Source organism: Balaenoptera ricei, chromosome 14, assembly GCF_028023285.1.
Source record: "Balaenoptera ricei isolate mBalRic1 chromosome 14, mBalRic1.hap2, whole genome shotgun sequence".
Lineage (NCBI taxonomy): Eukaryota > Metazoa > Chordata > Mammalia > Artiodactyla > Balaenopteridae > Balaenoptera > Balaenoptera ricei.
The window spans coordinates 67,400,152-67,417,883 of NC_082652.1; the positions used below are offsets into that span (position 1 = coordinate 67,400,152).

A 17,732-nucleotide genomic window follows, 5' to 3' on the forward strand; every position below is an offset into this window, starting at 1 on the left:
TGTTCAATCTCCAACATCTGCCGTCTGTGCTTTTGGGTTATTTTCTTTGTCAGGCTGTCAGCTGACATTTCTTATAGCTGTTAGTCCATTTGCTTGTGGCCTTTGCCACCCTTTCTGATTTCATAAAATCTCAAGTGGATGGAACCTCAATTATAGCTAATTTGCTGTGGTTGGAAAGCAGGCAAGTGTGCACTATACGTGTACTTAAGAATGAACAGGCAGAGGGGCAGAGGAGGGCTCCCGTGGACAGCATGCCTTGTGACGATAGGGTTGGGCCCTTTTGGCTTACTGCCCCGGAGTTCCTGATTCCGTTCAGGTAAGTGTGGTTTGGCCATCCCTCCCAGCACATACCGGTAACCTTCCACTTCCAAAACCCACCTCCACATCCTCCCTCCATTCCTTTTAAGAATCTCCAAGTTCATCTTTGTAACACTTCCACCTACATTCCATCACATAGTCCATCCTTCTCTCCTCATTCCTTGGAAAGTCTGTCTACAAATGATCACGCACATATGTTTTTAGGTCATGCCTTTATTTTGGTGGCTTATCAGTATTATACATTATCTAATGACTTCCTGCTTTGGATGAAATGAAATATAGCCTTTTCATCCCTTTGCCCCATCCCTACCACACACACGTCTTTCCCTAATCATCCCCAAACAGTTACTACAGTTTTAGGTTAACTCAATAATCAATATTTTTATGATATTTTTCACCGTACATTGTTTACTGAAGAGCCAACTAGTGGATTAGGATTACATTTCCTTTCTTGTTGAGTTTTGTCTTTCTTGGAATTAATAACTGCCTCGTTTTTTTCATTTGCTTAATTTTCTAAGTATTTAATTTTGGGGGCAACATTTTCATATCTGTCAGATACCCATCAGTATTGTCTTCTAAATGGCCAAACATATCAGATTAACTTTCAACTCCATGCCCACGCTCTCTGGTCCTGGTTGTAAGGGGAAGGGGACCAGACAATGGCTGCAGAACAGAGATTTACCTAATCCCGTTTTCAGCCCTGCCTCTCAGCCTGGCCCACCACCGTGTCCAGTGTCTCCAAGGCCTGAACGTTCATAGTTCCACTTCTCCAGAGCGTAAACCCCCCACTCTCCTGCCTGGCTGAGGGTGTGTACCTGGCTGCTCAGGGTGGGGAGGGTTTCTGGGGCTCCAGCCACTTTCCCAGCTTTGAACCAATTCCTTGCTTCTCAACCTTGCCTCACACCTCAGGACCTCTCTACCCAGTGTCTGCAAGCCTTGAGTCTTCGAGGTGATGTTCTACAGGATGAATTTTGGTTTTTTTCTTTGCGTTGATTTTAGTTGTCAACACTCCATCATCCTTTCCATCTCCCGAATTACTGAACCCTGCCATCCACTGCTGTCTCCTCTACCATTCGCTTGTGGGTTGTCCTTGTTGGTTTATAACATCTTTATTCCTTTCCTCTTCTTTTAGTGGGGCTTTGAGAGAGATCAACTAATACATGACTAATCTACTGTTTAGAGTCTCTGGTTATTTTTTTAAAAGTAGACTAAAAGTATATCTAAGTTTATAGGGATATAGGAGATTGGCCTGTTAGTTGTTGGTGGAAATTTGAACTTAATTCCACATGTGGTATTTTCTTCTAAAGCAGAGGTCATAACTCAAATGCTATAGGAACTTGGAACATAGTTACACATGGGTAAAGGAAGACAAGGAAGAGGTGGGGGACTGTGGCGAACTGGAGAGGTCAGAACTATCCAAAGATAGCTCAATTTCCCAACTAGAAGATATGTATCTAGGAGTTGGAGCTACATTCTGCTGTCTTCCTTAGTGATTTACTCCCAGGGGCATTTAAAAATATTTGGGGGACTTCCCTGGTGGCGCAGTGGTTAAGAATCTGCCTGCCAAAGCGGGGGACACGGGTTCAAGCCCTGGTCCGGGAAGATCCCACATGCCGTGGGGCAACTAAGCCCGTGAGCCACAACTACTGAGCCCGTGCGCCACAGCTACTGAAGCCCGTGTGTCTAGAGCCCGTGCTCTGCGACAAGAGGAGCCACTGCAATGAGAAGCCCGTGCACCAAAACGAAGAGTAGCCCCCGCTCGCCGCAACTAGAGAAAGCCCGCGCACAGCAACGAAGACCCAACACAGCCAAAAATAAATACATAAATAATTTAAAATAAATAAAATAAATAAATATTTGGTTTTCTCAGGCACATCAGCCAGTGAAACAAACAGGCATTGAGATGTGTATGACATTAAACACAGGAAAAAGATATCAAAATCTGTTTCATTTTAACAGATGCGGTTTGAATTATGATAAACGATTTCTGGTGCTCTGGCACCTCGCCTCTCAAGGACAGCAGCATGCTTTGGGTAGTAGGTCTTGATGGCTGGTGTAACACAAAGTCAGCAAAGGCCCTGTGCATTTACGCCGGGAAAGGCTTTTGTGACTTATGTCAAAGAAACTCAATAATGCAAACATGGCTGGCTCTATGCAAACAACTGCTAACAGGACGAAAGTACTCTGCTGCCCAAGGCAAGTGTTTTAATGAAATAGATTAGTGCAGTTTTAAAAATTCTTTATTATAGGTGCCCAAGGACTTCAGTTTCATCCTACGTGAACCACCATTGATCCAAAACCAACTGAACATAATCAGTGCAGGTGTTTTGACTTTCCTGTCCAACTCGCTCCTGTAATTTTTCAGTGTAGGGTTAAGAGTGAGATGACGACACTTGTCACTCCAGGGCAGTTTCTGATATCCACAACAGCAGGTGTTTGATGGAACCGTCACTAGGGAGGTGGGCCAGCCCCCTTCTCCTTTCCAGGCATTACAATCCGCTCTGACAGGGGTATAGAATGGTGGGTAGGTAGAGCCACTGCAGAACTAGCTGATTCTGGACGTGTGAGAGTTAAGTGGGTTCAACAACCTTGTCTCCCCACCAGACTGGTCCTTCACCCTCCTCCTCACCCAGCTCACAGCAGATGCTCAATAACCACCTCCTGACAATGGGCATTCTCTAATGCCCTTTCAAGTCCTAAGATGTCACTTGGTCCCTTTTCTGGGGCCAGGACAGGATTATAGTAAAGCTGGTACAAACACTATCCTTGGGGTCAGTACCACAAGACAGCCCCTGAAATGTAATGGCTGGAAAATAAAGTCCTTTACGTACTTCGGTTATTAAATCTCCTCCATGAAGCCCGAGGCAAACCAACCAGCTGAGCTGGGAATGTTTACAGTAACCTCGACCTAAACCAAGATTTCTATTTATCCTCACGAACTTCACACCGTGGAAAGGTCAGTTAGAAAGTCCTATATAATGTTTATTAAGTAAATAAAATAGCCAACTAAGATTTTAATGGCCTAGAGGGCCAAGTGAGAATGGAGGAAAAGTAGAGCAGCCGTTTCTCTTGGCTGGCTCGTTACACGCAGCTGGGTTACCCCCTCCTGCCACTCACCCATCAGTGATGTCTACTGCTTGGCTTTAGCTCTCACCTGTCTCCAGAGCATCAGAGCCATCATTTAAGTGCCTAACGGGCCTCGCCTATGGGCAGCAAGTCTAAAATGAAACATTTTCTCCTCCCTACCCACAGCTATACCCTCTAGCATTCAATTCCTGTAATATTTACAGCTAATTTTGAGTTGTCTGGTGACGGCCTGAGTGCCCATCTGTGTTGTAGCACAGACAGAGTCCTGTCTGGTGGGGGGAAGAGACGTTCGAAGACCTAAGTATAATCTAACAACTGCTCCATGGCACGAAGGAGGGAACACTTCATCCATCCTGCAGTCAGGACCGCGTCACAGAGGAGGGAGGCACGGAGTCTACACACTGCCTGGGGTATTCTCCTTGGCTCCTCACCTAGTAAGGGCCCTCCAGGCAAAATCCTTCCCTTAAATGTTTATTTCCTAGCAGGTACTTTGCACACAGCAGCTAGCAAACCCTTGATGACGCTTGGGCCAAGGAATCACTGACCCAGGTGCCGGGGAACAGGCCACTGGTGAACACGCCCAGCAGCCCCTCTTGCCTGCACGCTGGGCTTTTCTGTGTGGCTCCGGCCTGAAGGAATTTAAATGTAGCAGAATGTCTCTCTTTTTTAAATTCTCAGGAAGACTTTCCCCACTGAACTGACTGTAGAGATGAATTCTACCAACCTTTTCCAGATCGTTAAATGCAGATACTCCTGCTACATCTGTGTCATCATCGCAAACAGGCAACACTTAACATTCGTCCGACTCTATTTAAAGTCCTTGATATACGGGTTGTGCATTTAACCCTCACAACAAGCCTACGTGGTGGGCACTATGGGTATCTCCACTTTACAGAGAAGGGAAAGGAGGCAGGAGTGGCTAGGGGAGTTGCCCAAGGTCACCGAAGGGAAGTGCTGGCCAGGCTCCCTGCGCTGTGCCCCCAGTCACCGCACCCCTCCTTCTGATCTGAGGTGGTGCCCTAGCACATCTGTCTTTTGCACTCTAGGATCCTTAAGGACTAAGTTGGGGCATCTGCAAAAACAAGAAAAGTGTTCACCAAACTACCAGAAGGAGAGGGAGCAGCCATTTATTTAGCCTTGCTCCCTCCCATCCAAGACCAAGCTGATCTCTAAACAAGCATCAAAACCCGAAGCTCACTAACACTGCTGTGTGCTTCAATAAGGTGAGCACCATGATAATGGACAATTACAAGCTAATAATCCAGTGCCCAAGAGCCCAGTAAAACAATTGCAAAGGCCCAGGATCATGACAGTATGCAAATGCACTAGGAAAATCATTACCTATTTAGTCCCCTTCATTTTGGTGGGTTTAACATGAGAAGAAGAATCCATGCTGCAAGATGAGATTTCATTTTACAGCCGTAGTAACCAAGTACATAAAAGCTTGAATCTGTCCCAATAGCTTCTGAAAGATTTTTCCCATAGTGTCAGAGGCAAAAATAATGAAATCTTGCAAATGTACAGTTAACAGGACCCGGGTGGACACTAACCTCAAAAATGTACGGTCTGTAAGCATCAAAGGCTTGATGTTAGTCTCTGCACTGTTCCTGTTAATAACAATGTCTAATTAAAACATCTGTAAAATACTGATAGTTTTAATTTTACATAAAATTTCCAAAACAACTGTTACACAGTATAATAGGTATCTGCAATGAATAGGTTATTAATGGAAATATTTTAAATTAAAATCAGGTTCTAAATTTAAATTACTCATCTCTGGCTAACGAAGAGAAAAAGAAGTCACCTGTGCTGGAAATAATACAGTAGCTAATCTAGTTTTCAACATCTGTTAAAGCAAATTCACTCCTTCACTTGGGCTAAAGGACACTGTATTTTGTCTCTTCTGTCCTGTACCCCACTTGGCACTTCTGATGGATTTCACAGTTGAACTCAGTATTAAAACTACAGCCTAATGCACTCTTCAGTGCAGTACTTTATAACTTAAAAAACACCATTCAACTTTATTCAGAGTCTGAACCCCTCCAATTTACCAGTGAGGAGACAGCAGAGAACAAGCTCCCTGCAGCAGACTCTTCCCCAGTGCCGCTAACCTGATGAATATTTTAAAAGGAATGGCACAAAATCTCAGCTTTCCCTTTCTTTGGATCTCATCTTCTTTTTTTTTTGTTTTGTTTTGTTTTCTAATTTTTTTGGCTGCGGTGGGTCTTCCTTGCTGCACGCAGGCTCTCTCTAGTTGCAGCAAGTGAAGGCTACTCTTAGATGCAGTGCACAGGCCTCTTATTGCAGTGGCCCCCCCTTGTTGGGGAGCACGGGCTCTAGGCGTGTGGGCTTCAGTAGTTGTGGCGCACGGGCCTAGCCACTCCACAGCATGTGGGATCTTCCCAGACCAGGGATCGAACCTGTGGCCCCTGCATTGGCAGGCAGATTCCCAACCACTGCGCCACCAGGGAAGTCCCAGATCTCATCTTCTTTTACGAAATAAAAGGGATGAGCCAGGCTTGGTGTCTGGCTGCAATTCAATACCTTTCTTTCTAATTACTGCCCAATAAAAGAGGGTTAAATGGTGACCAAGCCTGAGTGGTCTCTGTCTGTCCATGCTGGCATTAAGCTGTTGAGGGATTCTTGCCAGACAATGAAAAGCTGCGTTTCAGGTTGCTTCTGATTCACATAATGGCTCACAGTAGATGCTGCAGAATGTGGTCCACGGCATGCGGGAAGCTGTCACAAGTTAAGTAAGGAGCTGGATTAATTTTTTCTTCGTCTGCTGCTCGGTATTTCCCTGAAATGAAAGTAAAGCCAGTGAACAAAGGCTACTGGTAGAACACCAGATTAATCACACCCTGTGAGCACCTGGGACACCAGGGACCACCCTTACAATGATGAGAGAATCAAGGTCTCCACAGCTCCCAAGGCACCTTTTATCCAGGCTTCAGGAATGCCATGAGGCAATTCAAAGCAAGGTCATATTCAGCATTTCCCAGGCCCTCTGGTCTTTCACGATGGACAGTCACAGGGACTGGGTCACCTGAGAGCTAAGGGTGCCTTCGAATCTCCTCAGCTGGTGAAATCATTTTCTTCCCCCAGCAGCCCTACAGATAGGGATGGTGATTAAATCAGTGCTTTTAAATGAAAGCCCAGACCCCACAGGGCAGAGGCCTTGTCAGCTCCAGAGGGTGACTGGAAACAGCATGAGCTGCTGCCAAACAGGAGCCCTGCGAGCGGGCAAATGAGGGCGCCCGGGGGTGGGGGGGGAAGGAAAGATGGGTGCTCACGGTGCTCACAGGCGGGCCGGCAGCACAGGCGGGCCGGCAGGGCACCGATGGGTGGGCCTGCTGCCGAACTCTCCCTGGACTCTGCAGTTCAAGACCCACAGCTGAACAGCGCAGCACGGTCACAGACTCTTACACATGTACATCAGACCATGCATGGCCCCTGTTTAAACACCCTTAATGTGTTCCAATGCCCTTCAGAAAGAACCCCGTATCTCTGTTGTTGCCCACCAGGCCCCTCAGTCACCCGGCCCAGGACCCCTCACCTCAGCACGTGCCACTCTCACCAGCTGCAGTGCTGTGCTGGACACACCTGCCGCTCCCTCTGCCTGGGACATTCTTCTCAACTGACAACCTCCTTCAGGCTTCGGGTCAGTCCCACCTTCCCATCCAAATGAGATCCCCTCCCTGTTATTCTCTCTCTCTCTCTCGGTACCCTGTTCTTTGTCTCCACAATATTTATAACAATTTGTAATTATATATTTATTTGTTTAATGTGTGTCTCACATCTAAGACTATAAGTTCTCTAAGAGCAGGGACTATGTCTGTTTTGTTCCCCAAGGTATTCCCAGCACCTGACATAATGACTAGCACGTGGTGAGCATTCCATAGCATTTTAGGAAGGAAGAAAGGAAAGAAGGAAGCAAGGAAGGAAGGGAGGGAGGGAGGGAGGAACACTGTTTTAGACGAGGCCTTGGGGGAACGAGGCCGACTGCCCCGTAGTCTCAGCGCTGCCTCTGCACTTGCCCTTTCTCCTCACTCCCTCATCCCCTTTTCTGTGATCTCTGCTATTTATTCTTCTGCATTTTTCAGTATTCTCTGTCTAAATCTGGGTTCCCCAACAATAGACCCACCACTTTCTACAATCCCTTCTGTTTTCTATAACTGCTCTTTAAGAGGCTTTGTTCAGCAAACACCAAGCCTGAAAACCCCCCTTCCCCAACTTGACAATGTGGTGGTGAAGATGCTTCCTGTCCTGGCTTGCTGACTGTGAATTCCTACAGGAAAGGAGCCAGCATCTAACGTACAAAGCTAACTTACTTTAGCGTCCTCAAGGCACCTGTCCACAGTATGGTCCATACAGCAAACTCTACTGCTAGTTTTTCCTCAAGCTTAAATCCCATTGAGTATAAACTCCTTTGCAAGGTTTCTGCTTGTTCTCACAGGTAAGTTAATGACTAACTTTTGCTATACCACCCACTTCTTGGAGCCAGTGGTCTAAAGGCAAATGTGTGAAAGTCAGGTTTCTTAGCCATAAGCTTCCAGAATGCTTCTGTTTAGTCTGGCTCTGCAAGTGGGGTTTCTACAAAGTACAAATTGACACAGTGGCTCATGAATGTGTGATAGTTCTAGCAACGTGCATTTTGTCTGGCATATGGCAGATGCTCAATAACGTTGGCTGAGTGAATGAAGCAGGCCACCATCACTCAGGCCTGACTCAGTGTGGCAGTCTATACTTTCCTGGACGAATAAATGGTGAATGGAGGGAGAATGCAGGAAGCCATGTTGACAACAGTGGACAAAGGGTGATCCCATCTTTTCTAGGTGATTGTTTTACATGCTAAACAGAAATAGATTCTAGTTATGGCTAGTCAAAAGTCTTTACTAACAAATCGTGGAGCAAATGTATATTGAGCATCTATCATGTGTTACTGAGAAAACAAAACTGCTCAAGACTATCACTGAATAATTTAAAATCTCTCTGGTAATTTTCAAACACTGGGAAACTCAGCAATTGTTCACTGCACTGAGTTCAAATTTATGAGTGGAGCCGGCTGCTCTGTACGCTTTCAGAACAGTGGGCTTACTTAGGACTTTTTTCTGACCAAAGATGAGCAGTACACATGGGCCTGTTTTCATGAGCTGTACTTAGCTACGTTTCTAAGTTAGACATTTTAGATTTGATTGTGTGGAGCTGCTGGCTTCTCTAAGACTAACTGGATGCCTCTGTGACAGGCTGACCACAACCAACTGCCAGTCAGAAAAGAAGGCAGAGCCAATGGAGACCAGCTAGGGAAGGTGGGCCTACAAGACCCTGGCATAGGACCAGTTTTCATACTTGGTGTAAATCCTTAGTTATGTGACCTAAAGAAAGGAAATGTTCATGGGAACAATACCCGAGAGGAAAATAGTTATCTGAGGGTTTCCTCAATGACCAGATCATAAAATGATGAGGAACGACAAGAGTCTGAAAATTCAGATACAGGGGAGGATGAGGAGTGTGGCTGTTCTTCCTGACTCCCTGATATATCCTCTTTTTTGCTTCCATCAAAGGGCATGTTTCTGGGAAGACGGTGATCATTTTGAATTAGAAATGTGAAAAAACAATACTGTTAATTCTAGAGTGACTGGAGTCACTATCTGCAAGGCTCCAATGGTTCACTCCAGACGCCCAGCATGACAAGACTGTTCCCATTCTTTGTTCACACAGGGCCTAGAAAATACTTCTTATTCAATTGTAGCAACATCTATGTTTTCTTGTTCCTCTTTTTAAATTCAAAATAGCTTTTATGCAACCACATTTTCTTGAACATCACAGTCATGAGTAAATATACTCTTTCTAAAACATTTCCCAGTGGCAGCTCGTCGGTGACTTAGTGTTTAAATCTTCCCTTTTCTGCACAGCCTGCATGAAGCCAGGCATATGAACTCACAGAGCCATCTATGGAACCACTTAACTGCTATTTAACTGGTAAGAGCCCGATGACAATTCTCGGACCAGACTCCTGGCTGTCATCCTCAAACACGTGCTATTAGTTTTAAGCTCAGCAGGTGCCAGCTGGGGGCAGGTGCAGGGGAGACCTTTTCATTTTATCTGGAAAGGCTCATCAAGTTCCTAGTGCAACAGCACACAAGCCCACACACAGCTCCCATGACTATTCTTTCCGTACCTTGAAAGGACTTTATTAATCACACTCCACAGTGTAATACGCATATACTGTGAGAGCTAGAAGGGACCAGTCCAGCCCCATCATCCGTAAATGGCCCAAAGAGGTGAAGGGCCTTGCCCAGAGTCTCACAGTCAGTGCAGAGCTGAGACCAAGACCCAGGACACCAAACTGGTCCACTGTTGCCATGATACTGTATTAGCTGAGTCTCCCCTATTAGTTTCTTTCCCTTTCCTTAAATTTATTTGAGGGATCACACCCGGTTTACCTAATTTTGGTACAGGAAATTGTTACTAAAACAGTAAGTGAAAAGACAAAAGTTTTTTGTGTGTTTTTTAAAAAAATGTAAACATTAACACAAAGTATCACATCACTTAGCTAGCCAGTTGCTAAAAGATCAACTTCATCTTATAGCTGGTGCAAAAAGAAAACATATTTTTACAGAGCCCCACATCAATGGTCTTTTGGTCAACTTTGGTGATTTGTATATCCAGAAAATCATACAAATGCTAATGGTCAATTGTGTATGGTTATCTCTGTGTAACTGTTAAAATACCTCTGAACTCTGATCTGATCTTCCTAGCTTTGCACAGCATGGGCCCTTTCACATTGTCTTCTTTCCCTGCAATCCTAAGCCCATTTTATTTTTGCTTTGTGGCAGAAAGAGAATTAAAGTGCCCAGTGGGCTTTGCCATTTCTTCAAAGACTGTTCTTTAAGCAGCTGTGTATTCTACCATTCTGTTTTAGAGAAACAGAATATTATACTGAAGATACATACCAGTTTTGACTAAGATGCCCAGCATGCCGACATTCTGAGCCCCACCAACATCATCCCTGCAATCCTAGAAAAGCATAACGAAGCATTTAGTCCAGGGTCATCAGTGAGCTTGCCAACAAAACTGACCAATTGATTTGATTTATTAGGCTAGGATGGCCAACTGTAATCCCATGTTTTTTTCCTTAAAATGAAAGAGAAGCAGGTGTAAAAAAGGATAAACCCACATCTGAGGGAGCATACCATTGGAAAAGGGAAGCGTAATAGAGGTAGAGGTAAAAAATAGAGTAGTAATCCTAGTAACCAAACATAAAAAGCACAGTTACAGTGCTTCATGTTTTGCCACATGTACATCTATTTCCTTTTAAAACAGATCATGGAAAAAAAGTATTCTATCATTTGGCAGCTTTTAAGGTAAATGATCCAACTGCAGGACAGTGAATGAACTAGGTTCAGAAGACAGCTCTTGTGCTGTCCATGTAACATATTATCCTTACTTTCCATCCAATCGTCCCTAACAGGGGGAATCAAATCAGATCAGTTTACTTAAACAGATTCTGAGACTGTCTGATATTCACTTCACACTTAGGAATAACAGATCAGTTTCAAAGGGAAGCTTTTGTTTTCCAATTCTTACTCAAGATTGGGGTGAATATACTTGGCTAATTGTGATGACAAATGCAAAGTAATAAAAATCCAAGAACTGGAAGAAACATCATCAATAAAATCAGTCCTACCATCTCATGTGTATAAGCAGGATTCATTCAGATCACACCCAAAGAAAAGTTTTTTCCTTAAAAATCATTCATATTATTCAACAACAGCCCTTGGAAATGAGTCTTAAAATGTCAAAATCTTCATTCAAGGTCTAACTTAAAACCTTTTTTGTGCACCTAAACTTGCCTTGTTGAAGCAGGGGAGATGGGGGAGAGGGACAGAAGGAAGGGAAGTGGGGAAAAAGTGAACAAGGAAAGGGAGGGAAAAACTTCCACTCTCTTGAATAACAACCCTCCGTGCAGCTGAACACTGCTATTGCGTGCCCTTCCCACCTTCCATCCTGCCCCAATGCCAGCATCTCCAGGGATAAAGAATTCTGAAGTCTCCAGACTAAGATAACCACTTTCTCGAATACACATTTGCCTAGGAAAGTCAGCTAAAGGCCTTCCAAGAGGAAAAAGTGTTACTGAAAAGATGGTTTTTCAAAACAGTATTGAGTCCAGCGATGATCCTATTGGGTTTCAGGTGCAAGGATATAGGAGCGGAAGAGGGAATCGGGGGACCGTGATCCATGTGCACCAGCACAAGACAGCAAGGGGTCTACAGTTCGTTCTGGAGGGAGTCCAGGGCCTCGAGTTCCACTTCCAGCTGTGCCACTCATTAGCTATGGGAATTCCGGCATGGAGGTTTGCCTCTCTGGGCTTCAGTTTCTCAGTCTATAAAATGAGGAGGTTTGGACCAGACAATCTCAATGGTCCCTTCTGGCCTAATGCGTTATTATTCAAAATTGAAATATAATCCTTGCCACCTACTTCCACAAGGCAGTGTGCTTTCTAGCACTTTTCTCCTCATGGCACACATAGAAAATAATGTTTTCCCAGTACACTGGGGTAAACTGACAAGGTACTCACAGCCAGAGGTCACTGGGTAGAGCCCCCGACTGTCCAGGTTCAGCCCTGCCACTCCTAGGCCTGAGGCAATTGATATCTTTAGCTATTTGTGGCACACTGACTGGGAAGTTCTTCCATAAAGCATATACTAGCAAAAAAATCAATAACGGGAGAATTCTTTGTGTATAGGTGTTCTCTGCATTAAGGAATAGTCAAAAAAGTCTAAATCTATGTAGAAGTTTTCTTCAAAAAGACATATAAAGCATTTAATTGCCTTGCAGTTGATGGTCTTTTGAATTCTATATATCTCATCACACTATGAAGAATGTCAGAAACAATATTTCAGTTCTTTAGAATACCAGTAAACAACTACTGGAAAGCCTGTTTTATGGGTAGCCTCTTATTACCATCTGATATCATCAATAAGAGCCTGCTTGTGTTTCAAAGCAGTGCTTCGAAGTTGGTTCCTCCCAGCATGACAGGTAAGCCCAGGGCATTTCCTGGGCTCTTCTACTTACATCTCCAATCATGATGGCCTCCTCAGGTTCACAGCCAGTGCTCCGCAATGCCTCCAAAAAGAACGTTTTCTCTGGTTTCCCCACGACTGTGGCTTTGGTATCGGCGGCATGCTCTAAAGCAGTCACAAACGGTCCAGGCCCCAGGGCTAAGCCGTCCTGCCTCTTGTAATACCTGGCTTTGTGGACTGCTATCAGAGGCGCCCCATCCAGGAGCAACCTAGAGAGACAGAGAAAATGGAAATTGGCTAAAAGCAAGGTTTTTATGACTGGAAAAGAATGTCAGACTTACAAAGTGGTTTTATTCACACTCACAGAAACAAATAGTTTCTTATTAACTTTTAATGACTTGCTGTCTTCTAATGAATTCGCTAGGAACTGCTGAGAATTACACTCAGATACACTAAAGAAAGGTGATAGATTATTAAATTAGGGATTGCTTCAACCTTTTACCTTTAGTGGTTTCAGACATATTACCCAAATCACCACGGAAAGAGAATTAAGGGAAGTAAAGCTAAATAAGACACTTGAGGGAAGAAGCTTAACTTAATGAGACAAGTTGTTTCAACCTCCCTAATGGTAAGCAGCAGGCTCCTGAGCCTTTTACAGTACGACTCAACTGATGCTGCAGTGACATGTTCAGCTAACTCCTAAAATACCTGGCTTCCTCTTTCCTCTGCTCCAAAATATGATTCCTTCGAATTCAGAAATTTCATAGAGCATTTTACAAATACTTTCTGCTTGTATCTTTCCCTCTTCATTTTACCTTTTGACTGCTTCGGACTTTACTTGGCAAATCAGGCTGTCTTCCCTGAAGGACACAGCAGTAAGGCTTAAGGGTGAGCCTATACTGTCAAGTCCCTTCCTTCTTCTTGATGTAGGACAAATACTCTCATACCAACCGAAAGGGCATAAAGAGTTTTCTCGTTAGAGAACTAAACTCTACATATAGTCAAGGATCCTCATTACTGAGTCAGGCAAAACATAACAAATCTAAGAAACCCCTCTAACCTCCATCCAAAAAAATCTGCCAACCATCCCAACAGTGCAGCCTATAAGTCACACAGCACAGAGAGTCACACACATATTATCATCTAACCGAATGCAGGACATGATATTCTTCTTAAACTGCTTTTAACCAATGTAATAAATGATCTCACTTAGCTTAATTTACTTTAAGTCATCTACTTAGTTAAATATTTAGTATGTCCATCGAGGAAGAATTCATCACATCTTACCCTTCACAATTATGAGTAATTAAGCGCTCAACTATGAAACTGCTAAATTATTCTTGTCAGTGGGCATGGAAATGCCTTCCTGTGGGAGATGCAGGATTCAGACATTTATGATTAAATATTTTATTAAGTAAAAACCAATACTGGACTATTACAGGGCCTTATTGTTAGTTACTACGAATTGCTCACAGCACAGGACGGATCCTTCAAATTTATTCACTAATAGTAATACAAATTTATTTCTTAAAGCAGATCTTAAAATCCAACTGTTAGGAAACCTGAATAAGGCCACTATGTTGGCCTTAAAGAACCACAGCTGATAGCAATGAGATAATAACGGGTGATTTATCTATCTCCCCTCTTGTCACCCTGCCCCCAATCCCATTTATTTGCTACTCTACCACGGAACTGGAATTCTTTATGCAACAGACCTCAAAATTGCTTTCCACTTACATAGCTAAACTAAAAACTCATTTGATTTAGCTTTGTTAATATTTTATTATATATTAACTGGGGATGAGACTTATCAGCTTGATTGATGTGTGTACTTAATTCCCGTGCCTTCTCTGGAAGGGCTGAAACTGTGGGTTCCTCTACATTTCTCTAAATGGGAACTGGTTCTTCAGGAGCTTGGAGAGGATGGGCATCTCTCAGGGAAGTGGTTCTTGCTTCTGTCATTCTTCTACGTACAGCATAAGCTTTACTGACTCTTTGAAGAGCCAAGGCATGTTCAGGATAGATTGAAAGGTAAATATTTTCAAGGACACAGATTAAAAGATTTTTGTATAGTTAAACATTTTCAAAATGTAAGAAAATAGACACTCCAATACTTGGGACTGTTTTCACACTTCCTAGACAGGGCAAAAAAAAGTTGGTTGTTTTGTTACCAGAAGTAATGTATCGGGAAGAAATCTGAGAATTTTCTGTCTCTATTTAACTATAAGCCCGTTGAGGTGCAAGAAACAAGAAAAAAAGGCATAAAGAAGGCCTGATGCAAAAATCCATGGCTATAAATTCCATGTAGGCAAAGGAAAAAAACTATAAAAAGTCCTAGCCGGGGAGCTGGACCACATTATAAAAATGTTAGGCAGAGCAGTGAGAGAAAAGCTAAGGGGATGACTTAAATTCAGAGCCACAGTACGTTACTGAAAGGGACCATAAAGAACACCAAGTCCGACACGCCCCATTTTACAGATGAGAAGATGACCTTGCGATGCTGGCCAAGACCAAGGAGAGTCGGAACCCAGAACTCCAGAAAACCAATCCAGCACTCTTCCAAATAAACTCACTTTTTTAGAAAAAATGATCAACTTTTCACCATTTCTGCTGAAGATGGAGCATGTGGAAATGAAATTACACGGCAGCTTAATAAACCTAATATGCCTGACATCGAACTATTGAGTCCTTTTCTTCCCACCCCCCAAAACGACCCTCCCCCAATCTTTCCCAACTCAGTAAATTGGCCCCATTGCTCAAGCCAGAAACTAGCAGTCATCCTTGATTTCTCACTTTCCCTCACCCTTCCACATCCCTATTATTAGCAAATCCAGTCACTTCCAAGTCCAAAACAAAAACAAAAATTTCTCAGAATGGTCTTACTCCCTCTGGAGAACCTCTGCAATAGTCTTAACTCATCTTTCTGCTTTCTACTCTTCCCCTGTTATTCCAACCCATCGTACATGCAATAGGGGGAGTTTTAAAAGTACAGATGGGATTGCGTCCCTCCCCTGATTAAAACCTTTCAATAACCTCTCATTGCAAAGAGTATAAAAAACCCAAAGTCCTTACCGAAGCTTGTAAGGCCTGGCCTTACCTGGCAACTGTCTACATCTCCAATCTCACGTCACCTTCCCCGTCACTGACTATGTACCAAAAACGTACAGTCTTTTCCTGCTTCAGCCCCCACACCTGGTGTTCCCTCCTCCTGAAACAGAGCCCCATACTTTGCACACAGCTATCTTCTGCTCACTTGTCAGGTCTCAGCTTGAATGTCAGCACATCAAAGAAGCCATTCCCAATCTCCCTGCAAAGTGGACTTCCTCCTCACATTTCATCTCTATCTCATCCCCTTTTTCCTTTATATCACTTCCTATAGTTTATAATCCTTACTCAACTGTGTTTGGTTTGTCTTCCTCACTAGCTTACAATCTCCACTATGCCCATTAGTTTTACTCATCACTGTATTTCTTACTTCCAAAAAAAAAAAAATCCAAAACAAAAACAAAAACAAACCCTGGTACCTTTCACTAAATATTTATCGAATAAGTTAATTAATGGATGAAGCACTGTATGCCTTAGTGTCCTGATCTATAAAATGGGGAATAACGCTTACCTTCTTGGGGAATAGAGATGATATATGCAAACTTTTTCATACTATCTATCTGACAGTGATGACAATTATTTTTATTCATAAATATAGGAAGTGTACTGTGTGTGCTACTTAAAATAGGTAACAGCAAATCACTTCACATTTGTGGGCCCCGGTTTCTTATCAAATGAAGGAACTGAATCAGATCAGGTCTTTTCACTCTCAACACTTCTGACATTTTTTTACTGAAAAATGCTTTATGTGGGGAGATCTGTCCTATACCTGTGGGATGTTTAGCCGCATCCATGGCCTCTACCCACTAGATGCCAGTAGCACTCTTCTTCCCCCAGTTGTGACATCCAAAAATGTCTCCAGACATTGCTGAATGTCCCCGGAGGAAAAATGTCCCCTGGGGAGGAAAAATGTCCCCAGTTGAGAACAAATGAACTAGGTGATGCCAAAATCTTGACATTCAATACATTTAAAACTAATACCAATCAACCTGACAAACACAACTATCAAAAGTTCAAATTAAAACAATAGCAAATCATGAAATATATCAAGAGAAAATCCCATCAACACTTAATTAATTGAAACCCCCAGAATATCTCCAATATCATACTGACACAGCAATTTTCTCATTAATAGTAGACTACCTACTATCACCACTTCTATCTGGTATTGCAGTTCCCAGAGAGTGTAATAAAGCAAGAAAAAGAAATGAAAATACAAAGATTGGTAGGGGTGAAGTAAAATTGTCATTATTTGTGGTTGACAACTGTCCATGTAGAAAATCCGATTCAAAAGATTCTATAAATAAATTATTAGAATTAGCAAGTGAATGTAAGAAGGTCATGAATACAAGGTTAACATATAAAACCTCAATTATACTTCTATGTATTAGCAACAAGCAATTAAAAGTGAAATTTAACAAAATACCACTGATAATCGCATAAAACAACATGAAATACAAGGATTAATTTAACAAAATTTCTAAGACCTATACTCTAAAAACTGCAAAACACTGCTGAAGAATGTAAGACTAAAATCTAAATAAACGGAGATATATTCCATCTTCATAGACTGGAAGACACATTACTGTTCAGTAAATTCGACCCAAATCCACAGATTTAATAAAGTAGCAATCAAACTCCTAGTGAGCTTTTTTTTTGTGGAAATTGACAAGTTGATTCCAAAATTTATATGGAAACGATGTAGAATCTTAAAAAGGATTAAGTTGAAGAATGTATACTACCAGATATTAAGATTTATTATAGAGCTACAGTATTCAAGACAGTGTGGAAGTGCACAAGTATAGATAAAAAATCTAGAAACAGAGCCACACATATATAGTCACTTGATTTATGTCAAAGCACTAAAACATCACTGCAATTCTGTGAGGCTTTTGAAAGAATGGATCTATGCAATAAATGTTGCAGAAGCAACTGGATATCTGTAAAGAAAAAATGAAATTTACTTCACATAATTCACAAAAGTTAACTCAAAATAGACCTTAGACCTAATTGCTAAAGGTAGAAAAATAAAGCTTGCAGAAGAAAACACAGGAGAATATCTTCATGACCCTGAGGTGGGCGAAAATTTCTTAGGCATAACAGAAGAAAATATTGACAAATTGGACTCCATCAAAATTAAAAACTTCATGTTCTCATACTGTTAAAAGAATGAACTGGCAAACCACAGACAGGGAT

The 17,732-nt window shown here is 42.6% G+C and overlaps 1 protein-coding gene across 6 annotated transcripts in view; it reads right to left on the reverse strand.

The window, feature by feature from the left end:
- Positions 1-515: 515 nt before the first annotated feature.
- HDHD2 (haloacid dehalogenase like hydrolase domain containing 2) overlaps positions 516-17,732 on the reverse strand; it is a 49,105-nt gene continuing 31,888 nt past the window's right edge. For all 6 annotated transcript variants that reach the window (XM_059893811.1, XM_059893814.1, XM_059893813.1 and 3 more), the window contains exons 5-7: positions 12,484-12,700; positions 10,362-10,425; positions 516-6,205 (exon numbers count right to left, since the gene is read on the reverse strand). In XM_059893811.1, the coding sequence (XP_059749794.1) occupies positions 6,102-6,205; positions 10,362-10,425; positions 12,484-12,700 (385 nt within the window). In that variant the 3' untranslated portion in view covers positions 516-6,101. The remainder of the gene's footprint in view (positions 6,206-10,361; positions 10,426-12,483; positions 12,701-17,732) is intronic.